General features: G+C 34.4%; 1 protein-coding gene across 2 annotated transcripts in view; it reads right to left on the bottom strand.

The window, feature by feature from the left end:
• The window catches only part of PTEN (phosphatase and tensin homolog), a 79,852-nt gene that overhangs the window by 31,827 nt on the left and 33,020 nt on the right, over positions 1–15,005 (bottom strand). The window contains exon 3 of one of the 2 annotated variants that reach the window (XM_019651497.1): positions 4,139–4,183. The exons of the other annotated variant lie outside the window; for it this stretch is intronic. Coding sequence (XP_019507042.1) covers positions 4,139–4,183 — 45 coding nt within the window. The remainder of the gene's footprint in view (positions 1–4,138; positions 4,184–15,005) is intronic. 2 annotated transcript variants of the gene reach the window in all.

Raw genomic sequence — 15,005 nt, 5'->3', positions numbered from 1 at the left:
GGGAAGAGCGCAATGATAATACTAACATGGGCCAGTGAAGCGACGTCCTCCACAACTAGACTGAAGAACAAAAAGGACAGCAACTTGTCTGTTCCCCTTACCCGATTCCCCAATGCTGTTCCCCTCCCCAATTCCCCAATAAAATCTTTTAAAAAAAAAGTATTTAAAGAAAAAAAAAAAAGGACAAAATGGAGAAAAAGTGGAAATAATGGGCTACTAAATGTCTTCTAGATGCACACATCTTACAAAGGGGTTTCCATGTTTTTGATTCATTCTCATAACCATATAATAGTTAATATTATCCTCATTTTATATATGAAAAAGCTAAGATTTAGATGAGCACTAAAATACTTGCCCCAAACCACAATATATAAATGGAAGAGCCAGGAATCAAGCTCAGTACCTCTGATTACAAAACTCAAACTTTTTCCAGTACTGCTCCATATTGCCACTAACAATAAAAATATCGAAAACAGTTTTAAAAACAAAAGCAAAACAAGATTTAGCCAAAGCCAGCTTCCTATAACAGCAATATTTAGCAGGATAGAACCGACAAACAGTGATAATGAAAACATGAAAAAGTTATAAAAATCTCTACAGGTATGGATAGGGAGTGAGAACAATCCTAGGACTGGTAGAGATAAAAATGATCGGGGAGGGTTTGATGGGGTAAGAATAAAGATGCTCTTCTTAATTAAAACTTTCTCTGATAACTGCATGCACATACACACAGTTCTTGTCATTTTTTTGCAGTATGTTATTAAGTCCCTCAACAAACGAAAATTGAAGATACATAAATAATAGCAAATGGAATTTCACTAAGACAAGTGTTAGATAGAATTAACCATTTATACTTCTTTATATCTAAAACTCAACTTAAAAGGTTTTTTTTTAATCATCACCTCAGATTGGCTTATATGAGACAAGAGAACTGAAGAGGCATTGAAAGAGAGTTTTTATGAAGTAGTAAACAGAAAGTGTAGAAAGAGATAAATAGGAAAAGCTTCCAGTAGAGTGAGACTAGTCATGGAATCAGCAAGGCATGTAGATCTCTTCCTTACTCTCATCAATGAAGCTATCCCTATCTCACAAAACAAAACTTAATAGATAAAAATTAACAGCTAAATTTTTGCCACAAAATGGTGGAGAGTTGTATGTCAAATAGAATATGCAATAAAATGCAGTATCCAGTAAACATTTAAGTTCCTCAAAGGCAAAAACTATATTATGCCTTTATGCCCTATCTCCCCCAGTCCTCCACTTACCCCCGCCAGAGGACAGATTATTCAGAGGAACTACAAAAATAAAACTCACACACTTGCACAAAACAAACTAATTTACTAAGTACCAGTATACCTGAATTTGTTGATGAGCTAATTTTGTCCTTTCTTAAAATAACTTATTGAACTTATTGAATGCCTGATAAATATACTGATATAAACAGATACAGTCAATTATTAGAAAGTCTGCATTAAGAATTCTTCCTCATCTACGTTATGTCATAACTGCCACAAAAAGTTCATTAAATTATTAAATAGAGGTATGTCTAATGCAAATATTTTAAGATCTTTCAATTTATATGTTTGCAAAGATATATATCACATATAATTAATATCCTAAAAATAAAAGAAATAAAATAGAGACATCTGCTGCTTGCCAGACTCAATTACCCAGAGCCAGAAATATTAACGGGTAGAAAGAAGGTGAAGAACATTGAAAAGTGACATCAGAAATCAAAACATGCTACAACCTGGTAGTTCTACAAACTTCTGAAGTAAGTAAAATTTGGGGAGGTTAAAAAAAAAAACCAATGAACAAGCAAACAAACAAAAAAAAACCAAAAAAGGAATATTGGCATAAACAGTTGATGGTCTGCTACCATATGTACCTGTGTGACCTTGTTCAACTCACTTAACTTCTCTCAGATTCCCCATCTGTAAAATGAGAAGGTCGGACTAAATGATCTCTTTCAGGTACTTTCCAGTTCTGAAAGTCTATGATTCCATTAAATGGAGTAGAAAAGGGAAGTTAAAATATATGGACCAAAAGCTGCTCTCAACTAATAACGAGACAGTTCATTAACTTGGGAGTCCAACATTTGGAAATACAAAAACAAACAGGCAGTCAAATTCCCAGGCTAGTTCCCAATGCCAGCTTTCACCATAATAACGTAAGTGCCCCACAGTACTGACAGTACAAGCCTAAGTCCTAAATTCTGTAAGCAGGAAGCCTCTGCATACAGGAATGAAAAGCATTTCCTTCCCTTTCTCTGGATATAACGTTAAACTAGAATAAAATTTTGAAAGAGGCAGAATTTGTCTTTAGTATCTTTCTACCTTCCTTCTGGGACTCTCTAAATGCCTAATCCTGAAAATCTAAGCCTAAAGTGACCCATTTTAATGTACTCCAGTTTTTGACAGTTCTTGTCCTATTTTTTTTTTTTTAACTTAACTTCTAAATCCAGTTGCTCAAAAAGTACATAGCTTTGTGGTTCTTATTTTCCTCCACAGAAACACTCTGGCATCTAAAACAAGTCTTGTTGTAGAAGTTAATCAGGAAAAGAGGAAGATATATGCATAGGTCATTTGTGAGCTGGCACCGACCTATACATAAGTTTCTACATAACCTTTTACTTTCTTTCAACTTGTTATCTATTCCTACCACAGCCTACACACACACACACACACACACACACACACACACACACACACACACACACACACACACACCATAATCTGATCATAATGAATTATCTGCTATATTCTACACACTATTATACCAACAAGCTTCTTACATGCCATTCTCTCCGCCTGCAATGCCATTTTCCCCTCCTGCTAAACCTGTGGGTCAACTTCTACAGATTCTTTTCATCCCAGCTCAAACATGCTTTTTTTGTGAAACAGTTCCTTTGGGGTACCATTGCTATTTCCACTGTTCTCCACACAGTTCTGTTCTAAACACGAGTTACTTCTTCTACAATACCTTGTTTACCTCTCATATTACCCTACAAATCACCTGAGTACTAGAAATACATCTCGTTCGCCTTTGTACCGACATGTTTTATAATGTCTAACATGTGGCGAGCGTGCGATAAATATTTCCTTCTTTGTGAATCTGAGGAAATTAGTGAAAACTCACTAGGAGAAAAAGTATTAGTGCCTACTTCACTCTTAGGTCTTCTGAGGTCTTAAAACAGAAAGATCACTAAATTAAAGATAAAATAGTAACATCTCACAAGCCAACAAAGCACAGAGAATCTTTCAAGCTTTTTTGGTAGAGATTTAAATTCCCATTGAAGGTAGGAAAGAAACTTCTTACATTTGATAAATTCTATAGAAATTATAACTATGAATTAGTATAAATAAATTAGATTAAAATTTTTTACTGTTGTATAATTTATAGATATCACATAGAAAAAATAAAAGCAAGGTAGAAAAATAACTCATTTTACATATTATTTTCTAAAAATTATAAAATGGTCATTATTTGGGGAAAGAAAAATTGTCTTCAAGGGCAAAAATGGTTAAATATTCTCTTCCCATCTTTCTTTTGTTACTTTTTTCCTTTTCACATCTCTACTCATAAAGTCAAACCAAAAAATAAAAGGTTAAAGATAAAGTCAGCTAGCTGTATCAATTGGGCAATTTGTATATTTCTGTCCTAGACAAGGGAACCCACCCAATTCAATAACTTTAGTTAACTTAATCATGTTATATACAGTTAGAAACAACCCTAGTAACTGTTTCAATCAATTGACCTAGAGTCACAGAATAAACAAAAGTATATCCATTCTGGAGAATACCGCCATAGAAGATGTCATTAATGCTTTCACAGACGCTCTACTGTGAATTACACTTCAAGTTACCACATGGTTACGGGCTCAAAGATGGGCTAGATGCCAAGTCATTTAAAGCCGATCAAGTAACATGAATCTGTGCCAACATTGTTTTACCTCATCACTACACTTTCTAACTGACCTAACAATGCTCTCAGTCAGGCTTCTTGAACTAATTGTTTTGGGAATACAATTCTGTTCAAATATATCTTTAACTCTACTTCATTCTAACAAGGAAATAACTTTCACTTAATAGTAATTTTAGAAGTATTTGGAAGCATACAAATAAAAAAACATACTTACAGATTGTATATCTTGTAATGGTTTTTATGCTTTGAATCCAAAAACCTTAAAACAAAACAAACAAACAAAAAGCCACCATTAACAAAAATGAGCTAACATTTGAAATTACATTAATACTATTGAGAAAAAACAAAAGACAGAATCTATTTTTCCTAATCTCAAATACCATTTAAGAAAAATATATATATTTTTTAAAAACTCCAAAAAATATTACCTCCATGGGTTTAAACTAGTAATCAGGTCATTCTTAAATAATTATTACATTACACAGATTTATACAATCTGAAGTAAAGCCAGAGCTTTTTATAGGATGAATATTTTCATAATCTTCTCTGTTCAGCCTAACATAATGAGGTTGAGTATTAAGAAGTAACGTCTTTAAAAGGCGCCATTAGCATAGCTAAAGTTCACCTAGCAGCTCATACAGACTTGCGAGAAAATGACATGCAATCAAATAATCTTAAAAATAACTCTGAAAAGTCAGCCATTATTTTCTTTCAAATTAAAAACTTGTGATATTTGAAAGATCTAAGTAGTAACTATTAACTCTGTACAAAGTTTATTATGCATTTTCCCATAAATATTCTCAATTGACACTCACAAACGTCTGAGAGGTAGAGCTTATTTACATTTCACAGATGAGGGAAGTAGGTATCAAAGAAAATACAGGACTTGCCAAAGGTAATACAGCTAATAAGTCAAAGAATCAAGCCCAAAAATGTCTCCCTCAAAACAATTAGTTAAGGAACTAAACAGAAACAACAATTACAGCTAATGCTGGCACTTCCTATATATGCCAGGCACTATTTTAAGTATTTTACGTTATATAAATTTGTCTAATCCTATGAGGTAGGTAATTAAAGGAGTTAGAAAAGTATAAGGCTGAGGAAATGCCAGAATAAACAGAATAAAAAGACAAATGGAAAACAGAAGGCAAGATTTTAAAAGATTTAAAAGATTTTAAAAGAGGTTCAACGTATGAATAGGAGTTGCAGTTCCAGAGAAAAGAACAGAAAACACTGAAGAAAATTCAAGAAAAATAACCAAAACTGAAGGACATGAGTTACCAAACTGAAAAGACAGAATGAAAGTATCCAGCAAAAATGAAAACAGGCCCAAATAAAGGCATACATATCTTAGTGAAATTTCTGAATACTGAAGAGATAAACATAAGACCCTAGAAGCTGCCTAAGAGGAAACTAGGTTTCATAAAGAGAGTCTGGAATCATAATGACATACATACATCACCCTTCTTAACGGTTACACTAGCAGCTAGAAAACAACTGGGTAAAACTTTCTGACTTTGAGGGAAAATTATTCCACATCAAGAGAGACTATAAATCAAGTGTGAATATATAATAAAGGCATCTTTAAATAAGCAGTTTCAAATACTTTTGATTCCCATATATTTTCTCTCAGGGAGTTAATAGAAGATATGCTCCACCAAAACAAGGGTGGGAAACCATGAAAGATGACGACGAGTTCCAGGAACTGAAGAATCCAACTCATGAAAAGGAAGAGAATCCCCAGGATGATGGTTAAGAACATCTCACTCAGACAGCCATACAGCAAGCCTAGAGAACAACTAATCAACATTAGGGCAGACCAGAAGACTCCTGGAGAAAATCAAATTGATATAAAACAAATACGCTCAAATATGTTGGGAAATTTATACAACTGGGGGCAAGTTTAGGGATGAATTAAAGTTAACATAGAAACTAAAGTTAAAAGGGGAGAGGGATGGGCCGGCCAAGTGGCGCGTTGGTTAAGAGCTGGTTTGGAACGCCAGAGGGCCCCGGTTCGGATCCCACATATGAGGGCCAGTAACACTGCCCTCTACAGCTAAGATGCTTAACAACAGCTCGACCTGGAGCTGGGCTGCCATGAGTCGCCAGGGACGGCAGTCTGCAGCCCCTGCTGCAGTAGGTTGCCATGGGTTACCGTGTGTAGCCAGCAGCCGCCCTGAGCGGCCGTCCAGAAGCTGGCGACTGATATCTGCCTTGCCCAGGAAGAGCGCAACGATGGTGCCAACTTGGGCCAGTGAAGCAACGTCCTCCACAACTAGACTGAAGAACAAAAAGGAAGCAACTTGTCTGTTCTCCTTCCCCCAATTCCCCAGCACTGTTCCCATCCCCCAATTCCCCAATAAAAAATTAAAAAAAAAAATAGGGAGGGGGATGAATTGTAACTCCAGGGAAAATAAAATGTGCAGGAAAAATATCAGTCATAACATACCACATCACTTAATTGTGAATGGCATTTATCTAGTCATAATCACATAAAAACCCAATATTGATATAACCAAAATTGCAATGTAACTACTGGGAGGAAGGAGAATAGGAAAGAAGTCTGAAAATATGTGTGTGGTTGAGGTAGGGAAAAAAAGGGTCCATACACTTGGATATGAATAATTTATGTTACACAGTAATAACATAAGCAGTACTTGTAACTTTGTCACTAACTGAAATATTTTTGTCATACTGCAGTTGTTGCATATATCAAAATATTATTTACAATCAACACTTCAAATTTAAGTCATTAGACCTGTCAATACTTTTTTTTAATTTAATGTGTTAATAACATTATATCAGATATTTGGTTTTTAAACATTATCATAACTACTATAATCAAAATTAATATATTTGTAATCCTATGACTTTTACATTATGGATTTAAGATCACTCTAAGAAGGGGTCCATAAGCTTCACCAGACTGCCAAAAAAGTACATGGCATAAAAAGAAAGAAAGAATTCTTGCCAAAGGGCAGAGGGAAACAAAGGAAAGTAACTACTTTGCTGTGGTGGTGGCTGTTAACTGTGTATAATATTTCATGTGTACAACTCTTTTTTTTGAGGTAAATATTTAAGGTATGTGTCACTTTTTATGACTTTTTAAAAATTTATTTTAATTAAAAAAAATTTTTTCAGTTACAGTTGACATACAATATTGTATTAGTTTCAGGTGTACAACACAGTGATTAGACATTTATGTTAACTTATGAAGTGATCACCCTAACAAGTCTGAAAATGGAAATTCACCTCAGGGCCTTGGCCAACAATTTGGCTGCATATGTGCAGGAACTGAAAGCATAAAGGAGATGACACCAGAGATAGCAAAGTGCTAGGAGGAGTTCTGGCCCAGCCAGAGAGGACAGATTTCACTGATTCAGCTGAGACCCCAGAAGGGCCACGCCTTAGAAGGACCACGCCCTAAGGCAAAAGACAAAACTGAAATAAGCCTGCCTTAATAAAGAAAACCAAGCCTGACAATACCGGAAGATTAACTGTTAATTTAAATGCCTTTTGAAATAAAACTCAGGTATTAAAGAAAGTAACAATCCAGAACGCTTAAAGTAACAATCCAGACTCCCTACAACATATCCTCCACAACATTCAACATACAATTAAAATTTATTAGACATGCAAAGCAGAAAAACGACCCATGACCAAGAAAAAAACAACAAAAAGCAGTTGATAGAAACTGACTCCAAGATGAACCAAATGTTAGAATTAGCAGCCATAGACTTTAAAGTGGCTACTATAAATACATACGAGAATGTAAAGGAAAATGATTACAGTAAGTGAAAAGCTGAAAAGTCTCAGCTTTTCAAAGGCTATAGAAACTACAAAAGACAAATTCTAGGCCTCTAAAATACAATATCTGAAAAGAACAATCTACTCCATGGTCTTAATAGAAGCCTGGTGACTGCAGAAGAAAGATGTGGCAGATTGTCTTTTCCAAGAATGACTGCATCTCCCATCCCACATGCTCTTCATGCAACATAACCTTAACGGTTCTTCCATGAAGTGGTGGAGTCTATGGTTCCTTCCCTTGAACTTAGGCACACCTTTGTGACTGCCTCAACTAACAGAATATGGCAGAAGTGGCTAGGGCTAGATGATAAAGATGCCATGCACTTCCATCTTGGACTCTGGATCTTCCCTCTTGGCACCAAGATGCCATGCTATGAAGAAGCCTAAAATAGCCTATGTGGAGAGTACTTGGAAAGGCCACGTACAGGGGTTCTGACCAACAACCCAAATGAAGACCCAGACAATAGCCAGCATTTCCCAGACATGGAGTGAAAACACCTTCAGATGATTCAGTCCCCAATTTGCTAATTCATCTCTAGTCACTGAGTCCTCCCAACTAAAACTCCAGACACGGTGGAGCAGAGACAATCCATCTCCACCATGTCTACTGAATTATTGATTCACTGAATGTGTGTGTGTGTGTGTGTGTGTGTGTACTCTATACACACACACACACAAACACACAAGAGGTACAGCTAAAAATTCAATAGAAGGATTAAAATAGAATACTTAAAAGTATTCTATTAAATTCAAAGAGGAAAGGAAAAGAAGAATGAGAAAATAAGAGTGAATGGATGAATGCGTATCAGATAAGTAAACATAAATAGAAAGATGACAGACTTAAATAAAACACATCAATAATGATATTAAATATAAATGGACTAAATACTCCAACTAAGAAAGTCAGTGATTATAAAGCAACTTCAAAATTGACCTTCCTAATATTTCTTTATGAAATATAGTATATATACGTTTACATTATACAAGTTGGAGCACTCTACAGGCAAATTAATATAGTAAGCAATGTTCAACTCTGAAAATTACATAAATCAAATGCAAAACTCAATCTGGCTGCTCTATACATTAATATCACACTACTAAACTCACTCCAATAGAGGGAAAAGTGTCTGGGTTGCAAGATAAGCTTTATACTGACCCTGAAAAGGCCTCAGAAATTCAGTAATTACTTTGGTAAAGTTAACTGTCGTGGTTCAGGGTTTTCTACCTCTTCAGACCTGATCCTGTCAGCATATTGAGTTTTTTGGTTTTTTTTTCAGGGACAAATCTAAACTCCTATCATATGATTGATTTATAAATATCATAATGACCATAATGGCATTATATTAATTTACTTGAAACACTCAACTGCCACAAGAACTAAATTATTCCCATCTTTATGACCAGTTCAATATCTCACTACAGGCAGACCTCAGAGAAGTGAAATCAGAATGCTGGTGATTAAATGGGGAATCAAACTGAAGTTAGTAACACGAAGCAATTTTGAACAGACTAAGACATTCTCATGTTTCCATTTCCACGACAGGAACGGTCTTGCCAAAAATATCTAAGTTCACTGACTAAGGCTTCCTTTCCATTTGGCCAAGCTTTTTCCATGTTCCAACAGCTAATCATTCATTCTTTCCACTGAAAGGGTTTATATAGACAAAGTAGGTATATTCCACTGGATTAAATTCATGTCTTACTGTAAGGCCCAAGAGTCATTGTGTTTCTTAAAGGTGAATTGGTTTGTCTTCGCTTGGTGTCAGAATATAATGATACTAAAGTTTATATTATTAGAGCACTATATCATTTTCAAGTGCTTGGAGAATTGATAAAAATTCATCAAGTAAATAAATTCATATTTATTTATTAAGCACCTGCTATGTGACAAGCATTGCTGTAGATACAGCGGTAACAAAACTCCAAGTACTGACAACCATAATCACAACAAGTATTCCTGGCAGCTTGAGAGAAACCAGCAGCAAACCCTCTTTAAAGGTATCAAAAGTTTAGAAAACAGTCTAAGAATATTGGACTCTTCCACTAATCCAAAAATAGGTAAAAAAAGAAAAATAACATCTGAAAAGAAAAAAAGCAAAATAATTACTTATCTGCTTTTTTCTGTATCTAACTCACTGTTTGGTAACCAAATTTATTTCCTCTGCTAGTCATGTTAAATCAACATTTGCTCTTAGAACCATAATATACCTGTAGTTGCTACCGCTCCATGAAATTGGATTGTTTTACTTTTTAACACTTGAATCATTTCTGCTTTACTTCCATTAAAACATTCAAGTCCCAAACATACTAGTCCTTAACTATCTTCTAGTCATCTTCAGGTTGTCGGAATTAAAATCAATCATATACCCAATACAAGAAAAATAAATATCCGGTTGAAAATGTTCTTTTAACTCTTGACCGCACAGTACTGCTTTCTCCTACTTTATCCAAATTAAATACAAAAGCAAAAATAAGAGATTATTAAATTCTGCTCACAGATAGCAGGTATAAAGCTAGAGGACAAAGAAATAAATAGGGAGGAAGTGACCTATAACTCACTAAAAAAATAGAGAAGGCTAATAAAAATAAAATGAATAAGAAACTGCCAAACATTTCTTCAAAGAAGTTGTATCATTTTTTGTTTTTACCAACATGGGTAAGAGTTCCTTGACAACCCTTTAGCCCTTTAAGCTTTAGCCATCCCAATAAATATGAAACTGTGTTTTCATATTTCTCACTGTATTTTCATTTTCACTGTGAAATGTTTTCATTTTCATTTCCCTGATGACTGATTTTGAATATACTTTCATATGCATATTGATCATTTCTATATCTTCTTTTGTAAAAGATTCTGTTCACATCTTTTGCCCTCTTCTTTATGGGGTTGTCCTCATAAGTTTGTAAGAGCATCCCCAATTCTTTGTCAGGTGTATGCACTGTGAATTTTCTCTCAGACTGTGGTTGCCTTTTTATTTTATTAATGGTGTCTTTCAAAGAACAGATGTTTTAAATGTTGATAAAGTCCAATTTGTCAGCTTTTTCTTATGTGGTTAAATTTGTATGTGCTAAGAAATTTTGACTAAACCAAAATTCATACAGACTGTCTTCTATGTTTCTATCTAGAAATTTCATAGTTTTTACATTTTACTTTTTTGTTTCTACTACAATCCATTTTAAGTTAATTTTTGTCTACTATGAGAAGTATACGTCAAGGTTCATTTTATTTTTCATACTGACATCCAGTTGTTTCATCATCATTTGCTAATAAGAGTATCCCTTCCCCAGTAAGTTACCTTGACACCTTTGTAAAAAAATGTGTATGTGACTTCTTCTGGAATCTCTATTCTGTTACACTGGTCTATATCATACGACCCAGCAATTCTACTCATAGGTATTTAACCTACAGAAATGAAAATATATGTCCACAAAAGCCTTGTACAGGAATGCTGATAGCAGCTTTGCTCATAATAGATCCAAACTGAAAACAATCCAAATGCCCATCAGAGGTAAATGGATGAATATCATATACATACAATTGAATACTACTCAGCAATAAAAAACTACTGAGACAGCAACAGCAGGGGTGAATTTCAAAAAGATTACGCTAAGAGAAAGAAACCAGACACAAAAGAGTACATACTATATGATTGCATTTATATGAAATTCTAGTACAGGCAAAACTTATCTGCAGTGAGAGAAAGCAGATTTAGAGATTGCCTGGAACCAGGGCTGGGGACTGACTGATTACAAAGGGGCAAGAGGAAACTTTTTATGGTAATAGAAACATTCTAAATCTTGATTATAGTGATGTTTACATGGGTGTATATACATATATATCAAAACTCACTGAACTGTCCACTTAAAATGGGTACATTTTATTGCATATAAATTATACCTCGATCAAGTTTAATTAGGAGCAATATGCAATTTGTAAAATGCAACCCACCTCAAAAAATGTCAAATTTCTTTTGATTAATACCAGAGATAGCAGAAGAAGCATATCATCTTCAGAAACGAGAACTTTTCAGAATGAAAAGCAAAATGGCACTGTCTAGAACACACTGTACAATAGAACTGCCCACAATGATGAAAATGTTCTGTATTTGCGCTGTCCAACACACTAGCCACTAGCCACATGTAACTACTAAGCATTTGAAATGTGGCTAGTACAAATGAAAATGAATAAGTAAATTTATTTTAATTAATTTAAATTTAAACATAAATAGCTACATGTGGCCTAGAGGCTACTATATTGAATAGCGTAAGTCTAAAAGATATATAGGTATGAAAAAATTTACTGGAACACAATACATATGCCTCTTAGTAAGGTATAGAAATGAAAATAATCTTGGAAAAGAGCATAAAATTGAAACAAAGGAAAGACACAACAATAACTAGGACTTCACAACTGTCAAAATAGGTACTGGAAAAATGTTTTTAACAATATGCAATTTTCTAACAAATTCTTGATATACTTGATTTTCTTTTATCAGTAAATTAATAAAGAAGGGAACTACAACTCTAAACATATTTCTAACTAAGAATGAAGAACACGTTTGAGTAGAAACGCCAGGAAACAGGGAGAAAGTGTTCATATAATTTTAGAGTTCACGTCAGACAAGGGAGGAAATACTGGCATAGTTAGATATGATACAGATCAGTAAAACGGATTTCAAAAGCTTCATTTAAATAACAGGCTATGAATTCATAACTCAAAAACCAAAAAGGAAAGAATGTAGAGGCTTTATAAACTAAAATTCTGCATGAACAATTACAAATAATCCACACAGGAGGAAAAACAGAAATTATCTAAGACCAGTCAACATAGCTGCACAGAATTTACCCACAAAGTTCAGATTTAAAAGGTATAAACAACCAGGAGAAAAAAAGGAAATAATCGCAGATGAATACAAAAGAGTAGTATATATAAAGGAACATAAACGTGGTCGAGAGCAGAGAAAAGGCTTGAGTAGGGGGAAATGTTTAGACCTAAAAGAACAATAAATAAAGCAGAATTCCACAAGTTAGACAGCTGTACAATGCTAGAGGCAGAAATAAAGCAGGAACTCCTAAACTCCCTTTTCACTTCCATCTTCTCTGTCCAAGGGAATGTTTTTCTGTCTGATTCAGTAACTCAAGAGTGTGAGTGCATAACATTTCTCTTGATTAAAAGCATTTCCTAATTGGCTAGATTTAAGCAGGGCTGTTTTGTAAAGAATATTTCTTAAAAAACAGCTGTCAATGGAAAAATCTTTGATATTCCATGATTATACATATTAAAGCAGATAGTAAGAAATCAATAATTCAAAACAGAGATAATCCACCAAGCTCTTTATCACCGCTTCAACTGAATCTCGTAGTCATAAAACTGAAATATCAAGAGAGGCAGGGCATTATAAAATTGCCTGAAAAAAGAGTACCACTAATTTCCTTATTTTTCAAAGAGTTCACAAAAATCATTAAAGAAAAAAACTAAAAAAATAAAATTGAACATAGGGTCAGTACACACCTACAAACCATAGGAAAAAATATGCAAGGCCAATAAACTTCACAAAATTGCATAACCAGCAATTAAAGAAATGCAATCAAAAATCAAATTACGACAAACTGCAAAAAGTTTAAGTTTGATAATACTCAGTTTGCCAACATTGTGGGAGAGGAATAATACACTCTCACATGTTGGTGAGAATACAAAATACCATTTTTGAGAATAAAAGTTTTAAACCATAGACTATCTGGTCCCAGCAACTCCACTGCTAAAAATTTACCTTAAAGCTATACTTGCAAAAGGACACCAAGACACAAGAGAAATGTTTATTACAGCACTGTTTTTAATAGCGATGAACTGAAAACAACCTAAATATGTATCAGAGAGGACTGTTTATTATGGTATGATCATAAAACAGAATAAAAAAACAGCCAATATAAGAATCAATTATATAGAAAATTCCTAAGTATGCTTTAAAAAGCAAGAAAGATACAGAAGAAGAGTGTGCAATATGCTCGTTCCCATTTGCTTTTCTTAAAACGTGGATAAAGATGAAAACAATATTTTAAAGAATATATGAAACTTTTAACTGTAGATATCATTGGGAAGAGAGTCTGAGGATAGGAGGTATAAAGTAGAAATTTTTAAGGGATATTGTCATCTTGAGGCTGCTAAACATTCCAAACCATTCCAATTTGAAGAGAATTTCAAGAGGTGAGAAAAGACTCCCTTCCCCATCTTTCTCTCATCACGTGTGCAGGCTTAGACCAATTAGGTCCTCCTTGCTCTGGACACTGAACCCTACCTAGGTAGCGAGAACAAGGTACACAGAAGAGTCAGAAATGATTATTCAGAGAGATCTCTAGAGGAACTGAAAGTTTATGAACATAATCACCAATATCCAGTCATGGTAGCAGCACTGGGACAGCCAGTGTCCAAGCAGCAATGTCTTAAGCAGAGGCTATTTTTATTATAACCTCCTGATCATGTCTCGCTTCCCTTAGCTTCTGGAATCTTCAAAGCCTGTTTCTCCGGTTAGGAGCAATGAGCTATCTAATAAATTTTCAAAAAATTATCTTCTGATTAAGTTAGCGTTACTTTCAGTCATGTGCAACCAAGAACCCTGACTTCTTTCTTTTACAAAATCGATTTTCCTATCGATTTTGTGTGTGTGTGTGTGTGTGTGTGTGTGTGTGTGTTTCCCTTTGTTATTTTTTGTGAGGGCTGGTGAAATCATACTTTTTTGTGTGTTCCCTCTAATATTTGAGCTTTACAATTTCTTATCTAGCACTCTGTGCAACAGTGAGACTAGCAGAAGAATAAACAATCTATTTAAAATAAAATATCATAGCATTTTTTAAAAGGGGGGAGGGTAAATTCTCTCAAAGAACTTGAGTATACTTAGAGAAACATTCACTAAGGCTGACCCTCCCACTTCCTCCTCTCTCCTCCCAAGGATTTCATGCCCATAACTGGCTCACTGCCTTGTAAGTTTGATACAATGGAAAGGCGGAAAAAAGCAAGAAAACAGCATTTCCAAAGGGAAATGGGAAAATTGAACTCTAGATACTTGGAAAGTAGAGACAAAAACTTAGGTCTAAGAACAGAGAAGTAATACCCACAAAACTTGGAAGATCTAGGATACAAATCTTTCTAATATAACTATATGCGGTACTTAATTTCAATAATCTGAATTCTCAGTCATGAGAACAGTCATTTTTAAAGTTTTTACTTTCCTCAAATAATTTCTACGAAATAGTTCTAAATAAGCTGCCAAAGTGCACAT

This window comes from Hipposideros armiger, unplaced genomic scaffold (assembly GCF_001890085.2).
Source record: "Hipposideros armiger isolate ML-2016 unplaced genomic scaffold, ASM189008v1 scaffold_161, whole genome shotgun sequence".
Classification (NCBI taxonomy): domain Eukaryota; kingdom Metazoa; phylum Chordata; class Mammalia; order Chiroptera; family Hipposideridae; genus Hipposideros; species Hipposideros armiger.
Note: the sequence above shows the minus strand (reverse complement) of the source record. Positions and strands in the feature narration are given on the sequence as shown.